General features: G+C 42.5%; 1 protein-coding gene across 1 annotated transcript in view; it reads right to left on the reverse strand.

Annotated features, from left to right (window-relative positions):
* Window positions 1-18,052, reverse strand: part of PARD3B (par-3 family cell polarity regulator beta) — a 1,040,345-nt gene extending 1,022,293 nt beyond the window's left edge. Inside the window, exon 1 of the mRNA XM_032754819.2 lies at window positions 17,519-18,052. Coding sequence (XP_032610710.1) covers window positions 17,519-17,638 — 120 coding nt within the window. The 5' untranslated portion in view covers window positions 17,639-18,052. The remainder of the gene's footprint in view (window positions 1-17,518) is intronic.
* Window positions 18,053-18,983: the final 931 nt, after the last annotated feature.

Raw genomic sequence — 18,983 nt, forward strand, 5'->3', positions numbered from 1 at the left:
TGAGTCTCAAAAGTGTCACCTGAAAAGGTAAATGAGAACAAGGAAGCAGATACCAAAATGTTTACATGGAGAAGGTAGTAGACAAGTCAATCAGACCAATAACCTCCAATTCTCAATAATACAGAATGAATATTATATGTGGACTATTTGGAGCAAAAAAATATGAGAAATAAAGAGAGTAACATTGTAAGAAAGGCAATGGGGAAATCAACAGAATTCCCCCAATATGTCTTAGTGGAAAAGCAAGAAAAAATGCATTAAAAACAAATTGCCATTATTATGGGTTGAAGTGTGTTATCCTCCAAAACACAGTATGTTGAGATCCCAGTCCCCCAACCCATACCTATGAATGTGACCTTATTTGGAAACAGAGTCTTTACAGATGGAATCAAATTAAGATGAGGTCATTAGGGTGAACCCTAATCCAGTACGACTGGTGTCCTTATAAAGGGAGAAGAGACAGAGAGAGAGAGAGACAGCGGGAAGATGGCATGTAAAAACGGAGGCAGAGATTGGAGTTATGCTGCCATAGCTCAGAAATGCCCTGGACTGCCAGAGGCTGGAAGAAGCAAGAAAGAATCCTTCTCTAGAGGTTTTGAAGGAAGCATGGCCTTGCCAACACCTTAAATTTGAACCTCCAGCCTTTAGAACTGTGAGAAAATAAATCTCTCTTGTTTTAAACCACCCAGTTTGTGGTACGTTGTCATAGCAGCCCCAGGAAACACAGAGCAATAGAGTGAGGGACTCCTTACGACCCATAGCCGCATTTACCAAGTGACCCTTCCTCAGCCACAGACAAAAGTGAAATAAGAGAGAGAAAAACTGGAAATGCAAATCTATGTACAGCAACCAAAAAAAAAAAATTTTTTTTTTTACTAGAAATATTTGAACTGCAGTTTTTTTTTTTTAAGGTTCTGGGAAAATGTTTCTGATCAAACACTGCTGTCAAAACTCAAGCCCACTGAATCTCTACAAATGTGTCTATAAATGCAAAGCCAAGGATTATTTATCCATCTTACACTTCCTCAACTCTTTTCTACAAAAGGAAGTAATTCAGACCTAATATTTAAAGTTACCAATACTATTACTATGTCATGACAAAAGAAACACAAGCTGACAAGTAAAACTCTTTCAGTTTCTCCAAGATTTTATAAAGCTACAGGGACTTCTGGGCCAGGATGACTCTTAGCTCACACAGTAGCCATGCACAAGTCTCAAGATCCAAAAATTATCTCTATTACACATATAAGGTACGTGACATTATAATCCACAGAAAAATTCACGTATTAACACCTACAATGTACATTTGATTTTAGGAGTTTAACTTCATTTTAGAAGTTTAACTTCAGCCTCACACTTTGGTTAAATCTATAAGCAATCAGATCTTAGCGCTGTGAGGATTTCTGAGTCACTTAATCTGATGGTCCATCCTGTGTCCATAAACATTAGGAAGCTCCAGTGGTTTTTTTACTATGGGCCCTAACCCATTAGTGAAATCAATTTAGCACACCCCAACTACTTTTTCAGTAAAACAAAACAGAATTTAGAAATCAGAGGGCATCATTCACAGTAAAGGTAAGTACTCTCCTGAAACTTTTTTTCAGGCAGGGGTGTGTGTGTGCGCGCACACACGTGCACAGATGTGCGTAGATACTGAGTCATGCAGGCAAATATTTCTTACTGTCTTTACTAGTCCAAACATTGGCAGTAAACCATCAAGGGACAACGCTCCTAACAGCGGCAATCCCTTGCCATTGTTTGAGACCCAACAGGCCAGGGGAAGGAGTGACCTTAATACAGGGGAGATGGCCGGGCATGGTGACTCATGCCTGTAATCTCAGCACTTTGGGAGGCCGAGGCTGGTGGATCACCTGAGGTCAGGAGTTCGAGACCAGCCTGCCAAACATGGCAAAACCCCGTCTCTACTAAAAATACAAAAAGTTAGCCGGGCGTGGTGGCATGCGCCTGTAATCCCAGCTACTCGGGAGGCTGAGGCAGGAGAATCACTTGAACCCTGGAGGCAGAGGTTGCAGTGAGCCAAGATCACGCCACTGTACTCCAACCTGGGTGAAAAGAGCAAAACTCCGTCTCAAAAAAAAAAAAAAAAAAAAAAAAAAAATACAAGGGCCGAGCCCATAGGGCTGGAGCTGTGACCTTTAGGAAAGGGAAGCAGCCAGCCCACAGTGACCTGGCAGGAATGGAGCTGCCCACCCTCTTGTTCTCTCACTGGAGCCTCCCCAATGACTAAGCCTAACTAGAAGCCACAGGGCAAGAAAGTCCACTCAGCTCAGCCTCCTTGGTCACAGAGGGGACTGGAAAAGGGACAAGAGTTGGTCCGGAGGAGCAAAGGAAGATTTCCAGCCACTGTGACTACCAAAGTCTAAAAGCCACCCATATCAATTTACACTTTCATTAACTGAGCCTAACAACTTTTATTTCTGAGCACCAGATTGTTCCCACATCTAACTTCTAATCCCAACCTTGAATCAAGGCTCTAATCCAATGCTGAACAACTGGTGCAAAAGATTGGCATCTTTATGAACTCAGGATTTCTGATTTCTCCAGGCCCTCACACAGCTCACCAACCATTTCATCTGTTCTCAGTCTCCCACCTCTCCTATCCCTATCTATCAGGTTCTGTAGAACAAAAGCCATGTCTTAGTTATCTCGGAACCCCAGGCCTGGGTGGCTAGAACACAGGCATATTCACTGAAATGTCTGAGAGATTGCTCCCTCTCCCCAGCTCCACCTACACTTCTCTTCCCACTTAGAGTCAACCCCCAAGCCTAATTACTTTGCCCCCTAAACCTCAAAGCTCATTTCTGCTTCTGCTTCAATACTTCTAACCTCCACTCCCACAGCAGGACCTGAGCCAGTTCCTCCACCTCCAGTCCCAGCTCCCTCTATCTCCACTCTCTAGGGCAATCAGTAAAAAAGGTAGGTCCAACAATATCTCCATCCTGCCCCGAATGCTTCCTTTACTCTGGCTTTGACCCTTACTCATTCCCTACTACCCCCCCTTCCACAACCGTCCTGGAGAAACTTCCCACAATTCTATCCTCTTCTCCCCAACCTCCTCCTTCAAACAAAACATACATGTTTACCTTCAAACAGTGGTAGGCTGCCCCCACCCCTCCCTCATGTCCTGCCCCATCTTCCACTCCTACTGCCCTGGCAACTGTCCATGCATCCTTCAAACCCCTGGCAAGGTACAGCTCATGGAGTGAAACCTGCTCAACTTCCCCACCTCCCCTTGCCCCAAAGCCCCTTGATCATACCATGCCCTGTTTGTTTCCATGCTCCTCTATGCCTGTTAAATCTATAAGCCCACTGGTGGCAGAAGCTGTATCTTATTTTATTCTATATCCTCAGCAGAAAACACAATACTGACCCAAAGCCACTGTCTAAATCTTCCTCCATGTGACTTAAGTGACTTTTAGATGATCAGATTGTTACAGGCAATCCTCACACAGAATCCCCTAATTGGAAGTCTGACTGAGACCTCACTGAGTACATGGAACATTTTATTATTATACTTTAAGTTCTAGGGTACATGTGCACAACATGCAGGCTCGTTACATAGGTATACATGTGCCATGCTGGTCTGCTGCACCCATCAACCCATCATTTACATTAGGTATTTCTCCCAATGCTATCCCTCCCCCCCACCCCCCACCCCATGACAGGCCCCAGGGTTTGATGTTCTCCACCCTGTGTCCAAGTGTTCTCATTGTTCAATTTCCATCTATGAGTGAGAACTTGCAGTGTTTGGTTTTCTGTCCTTGTGATAATTTGCTCAGAATCATGGTTTCCAGCTTCATCCATGTCCCCACAAAGAACATGAACTCATCCTTTTTTATAGCTGCATAGTATTCCATGGTGTATATGTGCTACATCTTCTTAATCCAGTCTATCATTGATGGACATTTGGGTTGGTTGCAAGTCTTTGCTATTGTGAATAGTGCTGCAATAAACATACGTGTGCATGTGTCTTTATAGTAGCATGATTTATAATCCTTTGGGTATATACCCAGTAATGGGATCGCTGGGTCAAATGATACTTCTAGCTCTAGGTCCTTGAGGAATTGCCACACTGTCTTCCACTGAACTAGTTTAGAGTCCCACCAACAATGTAAAAGCATTCCTATTTCTCCACATCCTCTCCAGCATCTGTTGTTTCCTGACTTTTTAATGATGCCATTCTAACGTGTGAGATGGTAGTATCTCATTGTGGTTTTGATTTGCATTTCTCTGATGGCCAGTGATGATGAGCACTTTTTCATGTGTCTGTTGGCTGCATAAATGTCTTCTTTTGAGAGGTGTCTGTTCATATCCTCTGCCCACTTTTTGATGGGGTTGTTTTTTTCTTGTAAATTTGCTTAAGTTCTTTGTAGATTCTGGATATTAGCCCTTGGTCAGACGGGTAGATTGCAAAAATTTTCTCCCATTCTGTAGGTTGCTTGTTCACTCTGATGGTAGTTTCTTTTGCTGTGCAGAAGCTTAGTTTAATTAGATCCCATTTGTCAATTTTGGCTTTTGTTGCCATTGCTTTTGGTGTTTTAGTCATGAAGTCCTTGCCCATGCCTATGTCCTGAATGGTATTGCCTAGGTTTTCTTCTATGGCTTTTATGGTTTTAGGTCCAACATTTAAGTCTTTAATCCATCTTGAATTAATTTTTGTATAAGGTGTAAGGAAGGGATCCAGTTTCAGCTTTCTACATATGACTAGCCTATTTTCCCAGCACCATTTATTAAATAGGGAATCCTTTCCCCATTTCTTGTTTTTGTCAGGTTTGTCAAAGATCAGATGGTTATAGATGTGTGGTGTTATTTCTGAGGCCTCTGTTCCATTCCATTGGTCTGTATCTGTTTTGGTACCAGTACCATGCTGTTTTGGTTACTGTAGCCTTGTAGTATAGTTTGACATCAGGTAGCGTGATGCCTCCAGCTTTGTTCTTTATGCTTAGGATTGACTTGGCAATGAGGGCTCATTTTGGTTCCATATAAACTTTAAAGTAGTTTTTTCCAATTCTGTGAAGAAAGTCCTTGGTAGCTTGATGGGGATAGCATTTAATCTATAAATTACCTTGGGCAGTATGGCCATTTTCACAATATTGATTCTTCCTATCCATGAGCATGGAATGTTCTTCCATTTGTTTGTGTCCTCTTTGATTTTGTTGAGCAGTGTTTTGTAGTTCTCCTTGAAGAGGTCCTTCACATCCCTTGTAAGTTGGATTCCTAGGTATTGTATTCTCTTTCTAGCAATTGTGAATGGGAGTTCACTCATGATTTGGCTGTTTGTCTGTTATTGGTGTATAGGAATGCTTGTGATTTTTGAAGACTGATTTTGTATCCTCAGACTTTGCTGAAGTTGCTTATCAGCTTATGGAGATTACGGGGTTTTCTAAATACACAATCATGTCATCTGCAAACAGGGACAACTCTGTAAGTTGACCCGTCCCTGTAAGTTGAGTTTAACATCCTCAACTTGAGGCAGCAGACAAGAGCAATGCAGTACACATTTATCTGGAAGATACTTGGCAATGCATCTGATAGAGACTAAATTGAGAGAAAACCTTTTTAACCGGCCTGTCTTGATATCCTGCAATTCCACCACATTGCAATCCAAAAAATGAGTGTCCAGCAATCAAAATGGTTGAGCCCAGCAACAGGGGGCAGGCTCAATTTTAGTAGCTCCTAAGACAGAGATACCATGCCTGTCAAAAATAAAGAATCCATCAAAATTGTGATAATCCAGATAATTTTAAAATCAACATGAAATTAATGAATGCTGAAAATCAAACATTATTCAAACACAAGAGACTGCATCACACAAACCTGCATGAAGCAAAAACATTATGTTGCTTCATGGGAAATCCAGAACTACAGAGCACTCAGTCTGAAAAATCTAAGAAGCAAGTCAACCTGTCAGAATTTGAAACTGTTATTTAAGACAATCAGTGTGGCAGATATAATGGACCACTAAACTACTGCCTACAGCAAATGTGGAGATGTTGAGGCATTTGAAGATAATCAAGAGAAAAGTTGCATTTATATTTAAAAATATGTATATCTACCATATATAAAGACCCCAAACTTACAAACACCATGTTGACTACAAGCTCATTCTCATTTTTATTTTAAAAATGTGGAATTTGACATAGTTTAGCAAGCATTTATAGTATCTATACTATATATCAAATACTGTGCTAAAAACAGAGATAAGAAAATAAATAAGACTTACTCTCTGTTCTTGGGATGCAGAGACGATAAGGAGGAAGCAGATCCAAGAGAGATCACTTCAAAGCATCAAAGGAAATTTCTGAGCAACTGGACATGTGGTGGAATATGAGGGAGGTGTGAAGGATATCCAGGTTTTTGGATTAGACAACCAAGTGAATGATGGTGCCATGTGCACAGTAACAGGCTACAGGGAATGGAGCAAGCAGATTCACAGAGAATAGAGGGGGCTTGAATTGTCTGTGGGACATCCAGGTAATGAAGTCCAGAGGCAGGCAGATATTGGGGTCTAGAGCAAGTACAGGGCTAGAAGTGTGTATTTGTGGGTAGGTGAAGCCATGTGGTGAATGAGATCCCATGGAGGACAAGGCCAGAACCCCAGTGTACCAACATACAAGAATATGGTAGAGAGGGCATCTGTGAAGACTAAAAGAAGACAGATGTTTAAAAATCCTGAAAAGCCCCTAAGTGAGACTCTGTCTCAAAAAAAAAAAAATCCTGAAAAGCCCATGAGTAGAGAGTTTTAAAAGGTGGGACATCATCAAAAACAAGAAGTAAAAGGTAACCATGGCCTTTAGCTACTATATCTTGATAATTTTGTTAAAAACAGTTTTGCAGGAGAAGATGTGAAAACCAGCATAACCAAGCGAGTGATGAGGCCTTAACAGACGTACTACAAAGTTAGGTAATTTATTCCCCAATTTTCTGAAAATCCTCCATTTTAAGTTTATACACACATTTTTAAACTCATGCAAATTAAGCAAAATGTGAGTATACTTGTAATAAAATGGAGAGCTACATTAAGACAGCATGAAAATCCCTTAGGGCAGCACCCAAGGACCATCACCATCTGGTCCAAATTATTGTGTGCACCCACTCCTCTCCAGGCTATGCTCAACTTTTCACAACTCCCTCAACCACTTTCTTCCCTCCACCTAGAATGTCTTATCTCACTTTTCTCCTGGAAAATTCCTCATCATCTTTCAAAATGGCCTCACAGTCTTCTCTTTCAAAGGGCATTATTTGTCTATATTGTATCCCCGCAAACATACCACTAAAGCAAAACTGGCTTATTCACGTGTGTGCCTTATCATCCAGGAAGCCATGAAACTCATCAAAACCAGAGAGTGGCTGCTTTATCTTCACAGCTACTAGAGCCATTCTAGCTGAGGCACTAGACATGTGAGTGAAGATGCCATCTTGAGCACCCCAGACCTAGAAAACATCACACAGAGACTTCCCCCATGTGCTTGGTCCAAATTCCTGACCTACACAAACATGTTGTTGAGTGGTATTTTCAGCTACTATATTTTGGTGACAGTTTGTAATACAACAAGAGATAGCTGCAATAGGTGGTGACGGATGCATGGTAAAAGAATTACTTCTTTGAAAAGAACTTACTGATACCCTACTATGACCTGGTACTCTCCTAGGAGCTAAGGGTTCAGAAATGAACAAAAGAGACAAGTATCTCTACCTTTATTGAAGTTAATATTCTAGTGGTGGAGACAAGAAATACAGTTAAAATAAGTGGTATGGTAGGAAGAATATGGTCTGTAGATAGAACTAAATCAGGGAAGGGCAATAGAAAGGGTGGTCAGAAGGTTATAATTATAAATAGGGTGGTCAGGAAGGCTTCCTGAAGAAGAAAACAATTATTTAAGACGGAAACTATGAAAGAAGCAGATAGGTGGATAACTGAGAGAAAATATTTTGGGAAGAGAGAAAATAGCACGAGGTAAGAGTCTGTCTGGCACGCTTGAATAACATGACAAGAGATCAGTATGACTCAGGCAGGAGAAGAGACAGCTGTGTGGTAGATGATGAGGTCAGAGAGGTAAAAGATAGGGTGCTGGAGTCCCCAAGACCTTCCAGGTTCTATGATTCACCAAGAGAACTCAAGGAACTCAGCATACATTCATACTCACAGATATAAACTTTTTTTAAGACAACGTCTCGCTCTGTTGCCCAGGCTGGAGTGCAGTAATGCACTCTCAGCTCACTGCAATCTCCAACTCCCAGGTTCATGCGATTCTCCTCCTCAGCCTCCCAAGTAGCTGGGATTACAGGTGTGTGCCACCACGTCTGGCTAATTTTTGTATTTTTAGTAGAGACGGGGTTTCACCAAGTTGCCCAGGCTGGTCTTGAACGCCTGAGCTCAGGTGATTCGCCCATCTTGGCCCCCAAAGTGCTAGGATTACAGGTGTGAGCCACCGTGCCAGGCCCTTTGTGGATATAATTTATTAGTGAAAAGATACAAAGCCAAATCAGCAAAAGAAACTGGCATTCAGAGTGAAGTCTGGAGGAAACCAGGCACAAGCTTCCAAGGGTCTTCCCTTAGTGCAGAGGACTTGCTTAATTCCCCCAGCAGTGAGTTCTTACCACATGTGTGAAATGTTGCCTACCAGGAACACTCATTAGTGACTCAGCACCCAAGGTTTTTACTGCAGACTGATCACATAGGCACCTTCTGCTTAGCGTGTACAAAAATTCCAGACTCCCAGAAAAAGAGCAGGTGTTCGGCATAAGCCATGTTGTTTGCAGTAACAGTTTTGCACAGTGAGCCATTCCGATAAGGGAATGATGGTAGCCCTCCACAAATCTAACTTGCTAGATGCCACCAGCCAAGGCCCGGCTTCACAAGCAGGGCTTTCTAAGGATAGCAGTCTCAGGCCTGCTATGCTAACTTTTTTCTGCACAGATAGTCAGATCATGTAGCACTTCCAAGGCCATTTAGGAGAGATGTGTGCCATCGGAAGATCTTCGGTACAAGAATGATATGAACTGACTAGAATTTTAAATTATCACTCTAGCTTTTGTGTTAAGGAGAGACAGTAATGTGGGAGTCTTGGGGGCAGAAATGGAGACACTAAAGTCTATCTAAAGAAAAAAATAATAAAAATCAAGCTCCAGTATACCAACAGGAAAGAGACTGAAAAGTAGTCAGATTCCAAATCTAGTATGAGAGCAGAGTCAACCAGATTTGCAGACTGACTGTATGTGGATCATGAGAGAAAAACGTTGGTCAAGGATGATGACAAGCATTTCTGGTGAACAGCTAGAAAGATGGCCTTGCCATTTAATGACATGCTTAGATCGCAGGAGGACTTGATTTGGAGTTGGGGATTAGGAATTCATTTGGGGTCAAGCTATAAGTAAAAGATGCCTACCAGATGTCCAGGCAAAGGGTCAAGAAAGCTGTATATAGAGCTGGCAGTTCAAGGAAGAGACCTGGGCTGGAGCTACCCCAGTGGTATTTGGAACCATATTACTGTAAGTAGAGAGAGACAGGTGGAGATTTAAGAATTAAGTCCTGGGGTACTGTAGTGCTAAGAGGTAGAGGAGGAAAGAAGGAACCACCAAAGAGCCTGAGAATGGACAATAGATAGGAAAAAAGTCAGGAGAGTGTAGGTTCCAGGAAGCATGTGCTTAAGATGTTCAGTATTTTTAAAATTTTTTTTCATTTCCATAAATTATTGGGGAACAGGTGGTGATTCATTACATGACTAAGTTCTTTAGTGATGATTTGTGAGATTTTGGTGCATCCATCATTCGAGCAGTATGCACGGCACCCAATTTGTGGTCTTTTATCCCTCACGCCCTTCCCACCCTTTCTCCCTGAGTCCCTGAAGTCCTTTGTGTCAGTGAGAACTCCCACTTATGAGTGAGAACATACAATGTTTGGGTTTCCATTCCTGAGTTACTTCACTTGCCATAATAGTCTCCAATCTCATCCAGGTTGCTGCAAATGCCATTAATTCACTCTTTTTTTAATGGCTGAGGCATATTCCTTTATATATATATATATACACACACACACACACACACACACACACACACACCATGGGTTCTTTACCCACTCGTTGACTGATGGGCGTTTGGGTTGGTTCCATGCTTTTGCAGTTGCAAAGTGTGCTGCTAAACATGCATGTGCAAGTATCTTTTTCGTATAATGACTTATTTTCCTCTGGGTAGATACCCAGTAGTGGGATTGCTGGATCAAATGGTAGTTCTACTTTTAGTTCTTTAAGGAATCTCCACGCTGTTTTTCATAGTGGTTGTACTAGTTTACATTCCCATCAGCAGTGCAGAAGTGTTCACTGTTCACCACATGCACACCAACACCTATTTTTTTTTTTTGATTTTTTGATGATGGCCATTCTTGCAGGAGTAAGGTGGTATCGCATTGTGATTTTGATTTGCATTTCCCTGATCATTAGTGATGTTGAGCATTTTTTCATGTTTGTTGGCCATTTCTACACCTTCTTTTGAGAATTGTCTATTCATGTCCTTAGCCCTCTTTTTGATGGGATTGTTTGGTTATTTTCCTTGCTAATTTGTTTGAGTTCATTGTAGATTCTGGATATTAGTCCTTTGTCAGATGTATAGATTGCGAAAATTTTCTCCCACTCTGTGGGCTGTCTGTTTACACTGCTGACTGTTCCTTTTGCCAAGGAAAAGCTCTGATTTCAAACTATACTATAAGACCACAGTCAGCAAACAGCATGGTACTAGTATAAAAATAGGCCCATAGACCACTGGAACAGAAATAGAGAAACCAAATACTTACAGCCAACTGATTTTCAACAAAGCAAACGAAAACATTAAGTGGGGAAAGGACACCCTATTCAACAAATGGTGCTGGGATAACTGGCAAGCCACATGTAGGAGAACGAAGCTGGATCCTCATCTCTCACCTTATACAAAAATCAACTCAAAATGGGTCAAGGATTTAAATCTAAGACCTGAAACTATAAAATTGTGTAAGATAACATTGGAAAAACCCTTCTAGACATTGGCTTAGGCAAGGATTTCATGACCAAGAACCCAAAAGCAAATGCAATAAAAACAAGGATAAATAGCTGGGACTTAATTAAACTGAAGATGTTTAGTATTTCTATCAGTCGAGAAGCATCTGAATCTCACTAAAAATGGCCCAGATTTTTGTTCACTGCTCCTTCTTGGCCCACTCTCTGCCCAGTACCAGAGACAGAGGATGTACATCCTCAGCCTGTTGCACCAAAGGTATAAACTAAGGCCGGCCTGGGCTTACTCTCCAACGCAGCTAGTTTTTGTGCTAGTGTCTAGGTGGGGCATTTACGGTTTAAAGGCTCTCTCTACCACCTGTGGATACCAAAGAGCAGCTGAAGATCCCTTTCTGATGGCAGAGTTCTCAACAGAACTGAGTAGCAACATCAAGCTAAGGACTGCCTGGGATCTGGTCTTTAAGCCAGTAGTTTTCAAAAGCAGCTGACAGAACCCATCAGAAGAGCATTGGATCTGAACTGTCCACTGAGGCAAGCCATTTGTGGCGATTTACATTTAAAGTAAAATTTAAAATTCAGTTCCTCAGTTGCACTAGGCACATTTCAAATACTTAACAACTACATGTGTCTAGTGGCTGCCCTCTTGAAAGATGCAGATCTAGAACATCTCTTCATCCCAGAAAGTTCTATTGCACTACATTGCTTTAGATTTTCCAAGAAAGGCCCAAGGCTCTGAATGTTTAACACACTCCTCAGATGTTTTTAACAGTCCACTCAGAAAATAGTCTCACAAAAATCTGACAACATTACCATTTGCCCAACTTCCTCAAAGGGAATCTGTGGCACAGAACACCCTGGGAATGAATTCCTGGTTAAGCCACTTGATTAAGCACAGGGCCTCAAGCTACAAATCAGGGCTGTGGCTCCCAATCACGCACAGGGCAATTAACTCAGCTCAGATAACCAGCCAAACCCGGTTCAGCAAACCCTATGTGCATGGATTATACACAGAGGGTGTGTGGGGATGTGTGTGTGAGAGGGAGGTAAAGAGAAAGAGGAGGGAGGGGAGAGAAGATCCAGGAGCACAAACTCAAATGCCCACCAGCAGGCCAAATAGCAACCATGAATTAAGGTCATAAGTGAGAAAATAAGCACAGAGTAAAAATAGTCAAGCATGATGACAATAACTTATCCTCACTGTCAGGGAAGCAATAATGGAGACTGGAGCATTAATAATTCTTTCTAAAGAGAACAGAGGTGTCTCAGCTCCAACTGACGGTTGCTATGTGGGAAAGTAAAGCCCAGCATTGTCAGAGCTTCCGATTTGCTTTTCCCCCAAAGAAGATAGGAATCTGGAGTTTTGCATGAAATCTCAAAATATTTAAACGCTGACAACTAAGTCAAAATAGAACACTGAGCAGACCTACAAAAATATGTCTGTGGGTCACAGCAGGCCCCACGAGCCCTCTGTTTGCAAACTTAGAAGCTGCTCAATGCAAGCTGAGTAGCAGAACCAAAACCAAGTTGGAAGCATGTGTAATACTGATGGCGAGTCAGTTCTGTCCACATGCTGTAAAGAAGTGAGGTCTGAATAGGAAATAAAGCACTCAAGTAAGTCAGTGCCCAATCAATTGAAAAGCATTTGAGGAATCCAGTCTGGGCCTAGCTTATGTATACAACAACCTTAAAATCTATTTAGGTAACAAGGCATCAAAGCCTGAAAAGTTTAGAAATTCAAGAGTTCTAGCCTATTCCTCCAGGCTACTCCCACACATTATCATACCAGATTCTTCTTACTACACAAATTCTCTTAGATTCTGATCCCACAGTTAATCAGGGAATGGAATTGTTAGTCTAATCAGACTATTCCCAGTTCTGGGAAGCTGCCTCAACTTGTAAAACAAACATATTATTCAAAATATCTGAATACAGAAAAGATTCATCTCGAAAACCCTATCAAATATAATTTTTCCTTTTTAAAAAAGGGTGTACTCATATATACGGTCAGATCCCCAAATTGGCCTTTGTAAATTCCAGCATGCCCACTATCCCACGAATTCAATGCTCTTATTTCTCATTCATTCCAACCCCGAACACACTATACATCCTCATTACCAGACAAGTCTTTCCCTTATTCACTTCGTCCTCAGTGAATACACACACACACACACACGCACACACACACAGTCGGCCCTCCGCATCCATGCATTCTGCATCTGCGGATTCAACCAACCACAAATCAAAAATATTTAGAAAAAAAACTATCTGTACTTAACACATACAATTTTCTTGTCACTATTCCCTAAACAGTATAGTATAATAATTGTTTAAATAGCTTTTACATTGTATTAGGTATTATAAATAATCTAGAGATGACTTAAAGTATACAGGAGGATGTGTGTAGATTACATGCAAACACTGCAGCATTTTACATCAGGAACTTGAGCATCTGCAGATTTTGGTATCCAAGGGAAGTCCTGGAACCAATCCCCTGTGGATACTAAGGGACAATTGTCTATATAAAATGAATGTTCACTTTAAGCAATTATTTGAGCACCTTCTATAGGAAGAATTCTTCAAGGTTAGGAGTACAGGGTAGGAGTAGGAGTATTCCTAATGGCACTAAAAGGTCCTCTAACAAATTCCATGCTTTTATTCGTTTGTTTGTTTTTTTTTTTTTTAAATGAGAAAAGGCCAGAAATGTCAAAATTCAATTTGAAAAACAATGTAATAAATTCACTTTCTGTAAATCAATGAAAGACACTTAAAAGGTTTGAATCCCTGGACAGCAAAGTTTTAAGCCCTGCACTTCGTAATAATCATCCCACTAACAAATAACATGTATTGTGCTTATTCTGTTGCTTAATAACAGATTGCTGTGTAGATATCTAAGACACAGTATCTGCCATCAAAAGAGTTTAAAATCCAATGAGTTCAGCAATACGAAAAGATTAGAGTAGTGATTCTCAACCTTGGCTGGGCATTAGAATCACCTGGAGTGCTTTTTAAAATACCTATGCCCAGGACCCACTCCTAACCCAATGAATGAGAATCTCGGGGGAAGGGACACAGGTATTTGTAATGTTTAAAGTGTTTAATGTGAAAATTAGAGGTGACTGAAGTTCAGCCAGGGTTGAGAGTCCCTGCAGGATACAGCTCAGTTACCCATTCACCTGTGACACATAATTTTGATGATAAATTTAACTAATTACTCAATGATCCCCACCATGAGCACGTAAGAAGATAATCACTTCTCCACTAACAACTTCACTAAATTGGATTTGGAGGCTGGGACACTGATAAAGTGTCAGGATTTGGAGATAAGCAATCCCACAGTTCTCACCTCTCAGTCCACCACGTTTCCAATGGAGTTCATCAAATGGCGGCAGGAATCTCAAAGGCCCAGACTTCAGGGCATAATCAAAGCCTTCCCAAAAGCTCCCCCTGTATCTTCAGGATCGCACCAACCTCTGGCCTTATCTGATGTTGATTCAGGGGGCTCCCAACATTCCACAAATACGTTTTCTTTGTTCTCAACAGGTAGTGGTTACTTCTCACACGCTGTCCACGAAATCTAGAATGGCATCCTTGGACTTCGCTTACTTTCCAAACTTTAGAAACCACAATTTCCATCCTCAATCTTGAAACCTGTCTTTCTCCCATCTACATTACTCAGTGCCTCAGAAAATAATGGACTTACTTTACATTCATGTTCCCATCAAATTTGGTTCTTTATAGCACTTGCCATCTGGATGTCTAATATCTTGCCCATTTTCCCACTTGTAGTTAGACTGAGGAATATTTTTCATAGTTGATTTGCAAATCCTACAATATTTGCCTCAGAAACTAGATTTTCTACATGTAGACCTCATAAAATATATAATTAAGAGAAACTTGTGGATGTCCCATCACTATTCCAGAAGCAAAATTGCTATTTTTAGGTTGATGTGATACAGCAGTTAGTAGATAGAAATGTCTTCTTAAATCAAGCATTAAAAAACAAATAATATGGATAAATTCCAATTCATAACAACATATATAGTAGTAGGCTATGCAGTTAATGGCTGAGAGCAAACATCTAGAGACACAGTTCCTGGTTTCTAAACCCAAATCTACCACTTACTTGTCATGTCTCAGTGTCTCTTTTTCCCCTGATTTGTAAGATGGGGATAATAATAGTACCTACCTCCTAACGTTGTTGGGAGAAATAAGTCATAAGCATAAAGTTCCTAAAACAGGGCCTGCACACAATAAGCACAATACATGTTATTTGTTAGTGGGATGATTATTATGAAGTGCGGGGCTTAAACCTTGCGGTCCAGGGATACAAACCTTTTAGATGTCTTTCACTGATTTACAGAAAGTGAATCTATTACACATTGTTTTTCAAATTGAATTTTGACATTTCTGGCCTTTTCTCATTTAAAAAAATGAATAAAAGCATGGAATTTGTTAGAGTATTTATTGACCTTTTAGTGCCATTATGAATACCATTTAATATTAGTTAAATCTTGTTATGATTACAATATTATTTAAAATGAAACTATGGGAGAATACTTGGGGAGGGGAAAATCATCACTTACTACTTCTTAAAATGAAATTTTAAAAGCAAAAAAAAGAGGAAGGATTTATATGCTGCAGGTGACCTTTAAATGTCACATTCACTAATATATAAACAGAAAAATATGTCTGGTAATAATAGTAAACTGATCAATGCGACTACATTGTTCTGTGATATCGTAAGTTACGTTTCCATTCCAGAATGTCAATAGCTTTTTAACACCTTTTAAGATCAAATTATAGTGCACTAAGTATCAGCTGGTTAGTTCTCTTCATGTTATTTACAAGCTTGTAGTTTATCTCTTACTTGGATAGCCCCCTGTACTAAACTTCTAAATACACAAGATTTGAGGGCATAAATTATTTAATAGTTAAAAAGTAATTTCAATTTGGCAAGACAATCCTTTAATGAGATCTATTTCAATAATCTGTCTAGAGTAATGTTGTTACTATTAATCTTAGCTCACTTTCAATAGTGAAATATGAATTAATAGACAATTGGTTACTTGTTTAAATCTCAGTTAACTGAATTACATGATTTAAACAGCAAACACTATTTTAACAATGGCAAACACATATGCACGCGCACACACACACACACAATACTGCAGTAGATTTTCACACAGCTTTATAAACCACTTTAATTTTTTCCCTCCTCTACCTCAATTCCATCAGTAAAGAGTTCATCTTTAGGGGTTATATTTAATATATTAATAGACCTTTCATTGTACTCTCCTCCAGTTCTTGAGTATCCAAAGCAATATGCACATGTATTTGTCCAGAGCTGAATTTTTTTTCTGTATAGTAATTCTTAATGCAGGCAAAGAAGGTGCAAGTATTTTCTTAAACCCCTAAGCTATGTACTTGTAAGAAACAATTACTTTTATGCTTTGGATAACCGATAAGAAGTTAAAAGCAATTAAAACTTACATTTTTCCATCACTAGATTGACCAACCCACTATTTTAGTCACATGGCATGAGACCAACTATTAAAAGAACCATTGGCCGCTAAAACAAGAATTTGTGACTTGCCCTGTTTGAGGAGGATTTGGGACATACAAAATGTTCCATGTGAAGATTTAAAAAATTAAAAGGTTATTCAATGCCTTCATTTAAAAATTTCACTGAGGAAGTCCCAGAGGCCCAATGTTACCCAAATACTTGGCATAAGTTCTAGTGTCAGATATTTTCTCAACATGTACTGCACAGTTAAAAAAAAATTGTCACCTAATTTATACTTGTTCCTGACTTCAGCTACAGAGCTAGCAACGTCTTTCTCATTTTAATAGTCACTCAGGACCTGACAACAGCCCACACACATAGTAAATGCTCATAGAATCTGTGACATTAAACTGAAAACACTCAAAATGTAGACAGGTTGGCTAAGCAAAGAGCATTCTCCCACCTGAGTTCCTGCCCAAGTCACTGAGACAGGGCAGCTCACAAGGCTGAAACTCCAAAGGCCCCATCATTTGTAACTTCCGAGTATGTGTCACTTGCACAATCAACTTTCTAACTCCAAGGAGCCTAAGCGAGGCGGGCCTTAATGGGTCAAAAATCACTTAGGTGAGCAGCACCTTTTAGGACGTTCCCTCAAACAAGTTCTAAACCAGTGGTTCTCAAACTTCAGTGGGCATTCCAATCACCTGGGGATCTCGTTAAAGAGCGGATCCTGAGTCGGTGGGTTTGGAGTAAGTCCCCATATTGCGCAGTTCTAAGGAGCTCCCAAGAGATTCCAATGCTGCCGGTCCACCCACGACCCTCGGAGCTCAAGGCCCACAAATACCCAGACACCCAGATCACTGATATTAATTAGCAATAGACAACAGCTGCAGCTACAGGCAATGCCCCATAATCCCCTGGGTTTTCTGCATCCCGAGTGTCGCCACCGGGTCGCACCTGGCAGGTGCCTTGGCTGCAGCCGCGCCCCCCTCCTCCGCGCCGCGCTCACCTTCTCCCGGGTCTTCAGGTACCGCTGCAGCGCCTGCTGGGTGAGCTCGCCGACGCGCAGCTGGCCCTCCTTGCAGGGCACCACGATGCCCGTCCTGCCAAAGCACACGGTCACTTTCATCCTGGCCCCCGGCGACCGGGCCGAACAGGTGTCTGACCCCGCGGGCGCAGCCCCCACTGTCGGAGGACGCCCAGGGCGGGTGGGCCCGGAGACCCGAGGCGCCGCTCCCCGGAACACCCTGAGGCCCGGAGGCTCGCGGCAGCGCCCCTTCCACCTGGCCAGGCGGCAGGTGGCGGGAATCGGGGAGGGGCGGCCGCGCAAAGGGGTTACCTCCCAGGTGCCCGGCCGCCCTGGACGCGGCAGCTCCGCGGCCCGGCTCCTCCTCCTCCTCCTCCCGCTCCTACTCCTGCCCGGCCCAGGCGGCTGCTCCGCGCCCACCAAAGCGAAACTGCCGGCCCTGCCCTGTCGCTGGCCCTGGCCCTGGCCCTGGCCCTGGCGGCAGTGGCTGGGCCGGCCCCAGGCCCGGGGCTGGAGTGGGCGGCGGCGGCGGCGGTGCACGGGGCCGGAGTTGGGAGGAAACTTTTGCGCCGGCTCCCAACTCCTCCGCGGCGCCCGCGCTCTGGGCTCCCGCGGTCCCGGGGACGGCCTGGGCCCGGCTCTTAAAGGGGCCGCGGCGCTCCCGGGCCCCGCCGCACGCTGGGCGACGCAGTGCCCCGGCCCTGCGGGCCAGTAACTGGAGCCCGGGAGCCTCGTCTCGTCACCTGGGTCTCTCCCTGGCTCTCTCCCTCTCGCACACATGCACACGGAGCTCTGGAGAGTTGTAAGGGGACCCGAGGTCTACACACTCGAGGATTGAAACCGGATCTCAGAAAGAACACCCGAGGGAAGAGCGAGGAAACTGCAAAGCGGCGCCCTTCACAGGAGGGGACTGCAGCAAGATGCAAAAAGGGCCCAGGAGCAGGTGCTTCTAGTCACGCCCACCAAAAACACCCAAGGGGGGAGGCTGCCAGGTGCTGAGATGCAGGAGTGGCCCGAGGGCCTGTTAGGAACTTGCCTTAAGCACAGCCCTTGCCGCTGCCCTCAGGAGCCCTGGGATAGCAGAGCTGAAGGGAACCTTGGAGAGAACGCGCCAGTGGAACCTTTTCCTTTTACAGACCCTCGAGGACACTGAGTATTCGGCCAAAGGTCACACCCAAGACCCAGATATGATCGCGTGTGTTGACACATAGCCTTCTGGAATGCGACTACCGTTGTGCATTTTATTAGGAAAAAAAAAAGTTAACACCTTTAGGCTCATGATTTGGCAGGTGTGTATCCATCACCAATTGAAATGGGAATATGTGGGGGAAGCCAACAAACTACATTTGTTTCATTCTTAGCTCTCATGTAAATGAGCTCCTTTGAGCTTAACAACTACCCTATAGGTAGACATTATTCTTCTCATCTTGTGCATCAAGAATGGTGC

The sequence above is a fragment of the Hylobates moloch genome, unplaced genomic scaffold (assembly GCF_009828535.3).
Source record: "Hylobates moloch isolate HMO894 unplaced genomic scaffold, HMol_V3 SCAFFOLD_1, whole genome shotgun sequence".
NCBI lineage: Eukaryota > Metazoa > Chordata > Mammalia > Primates > Hylobatidae > Hylobates > Hylobates moloch.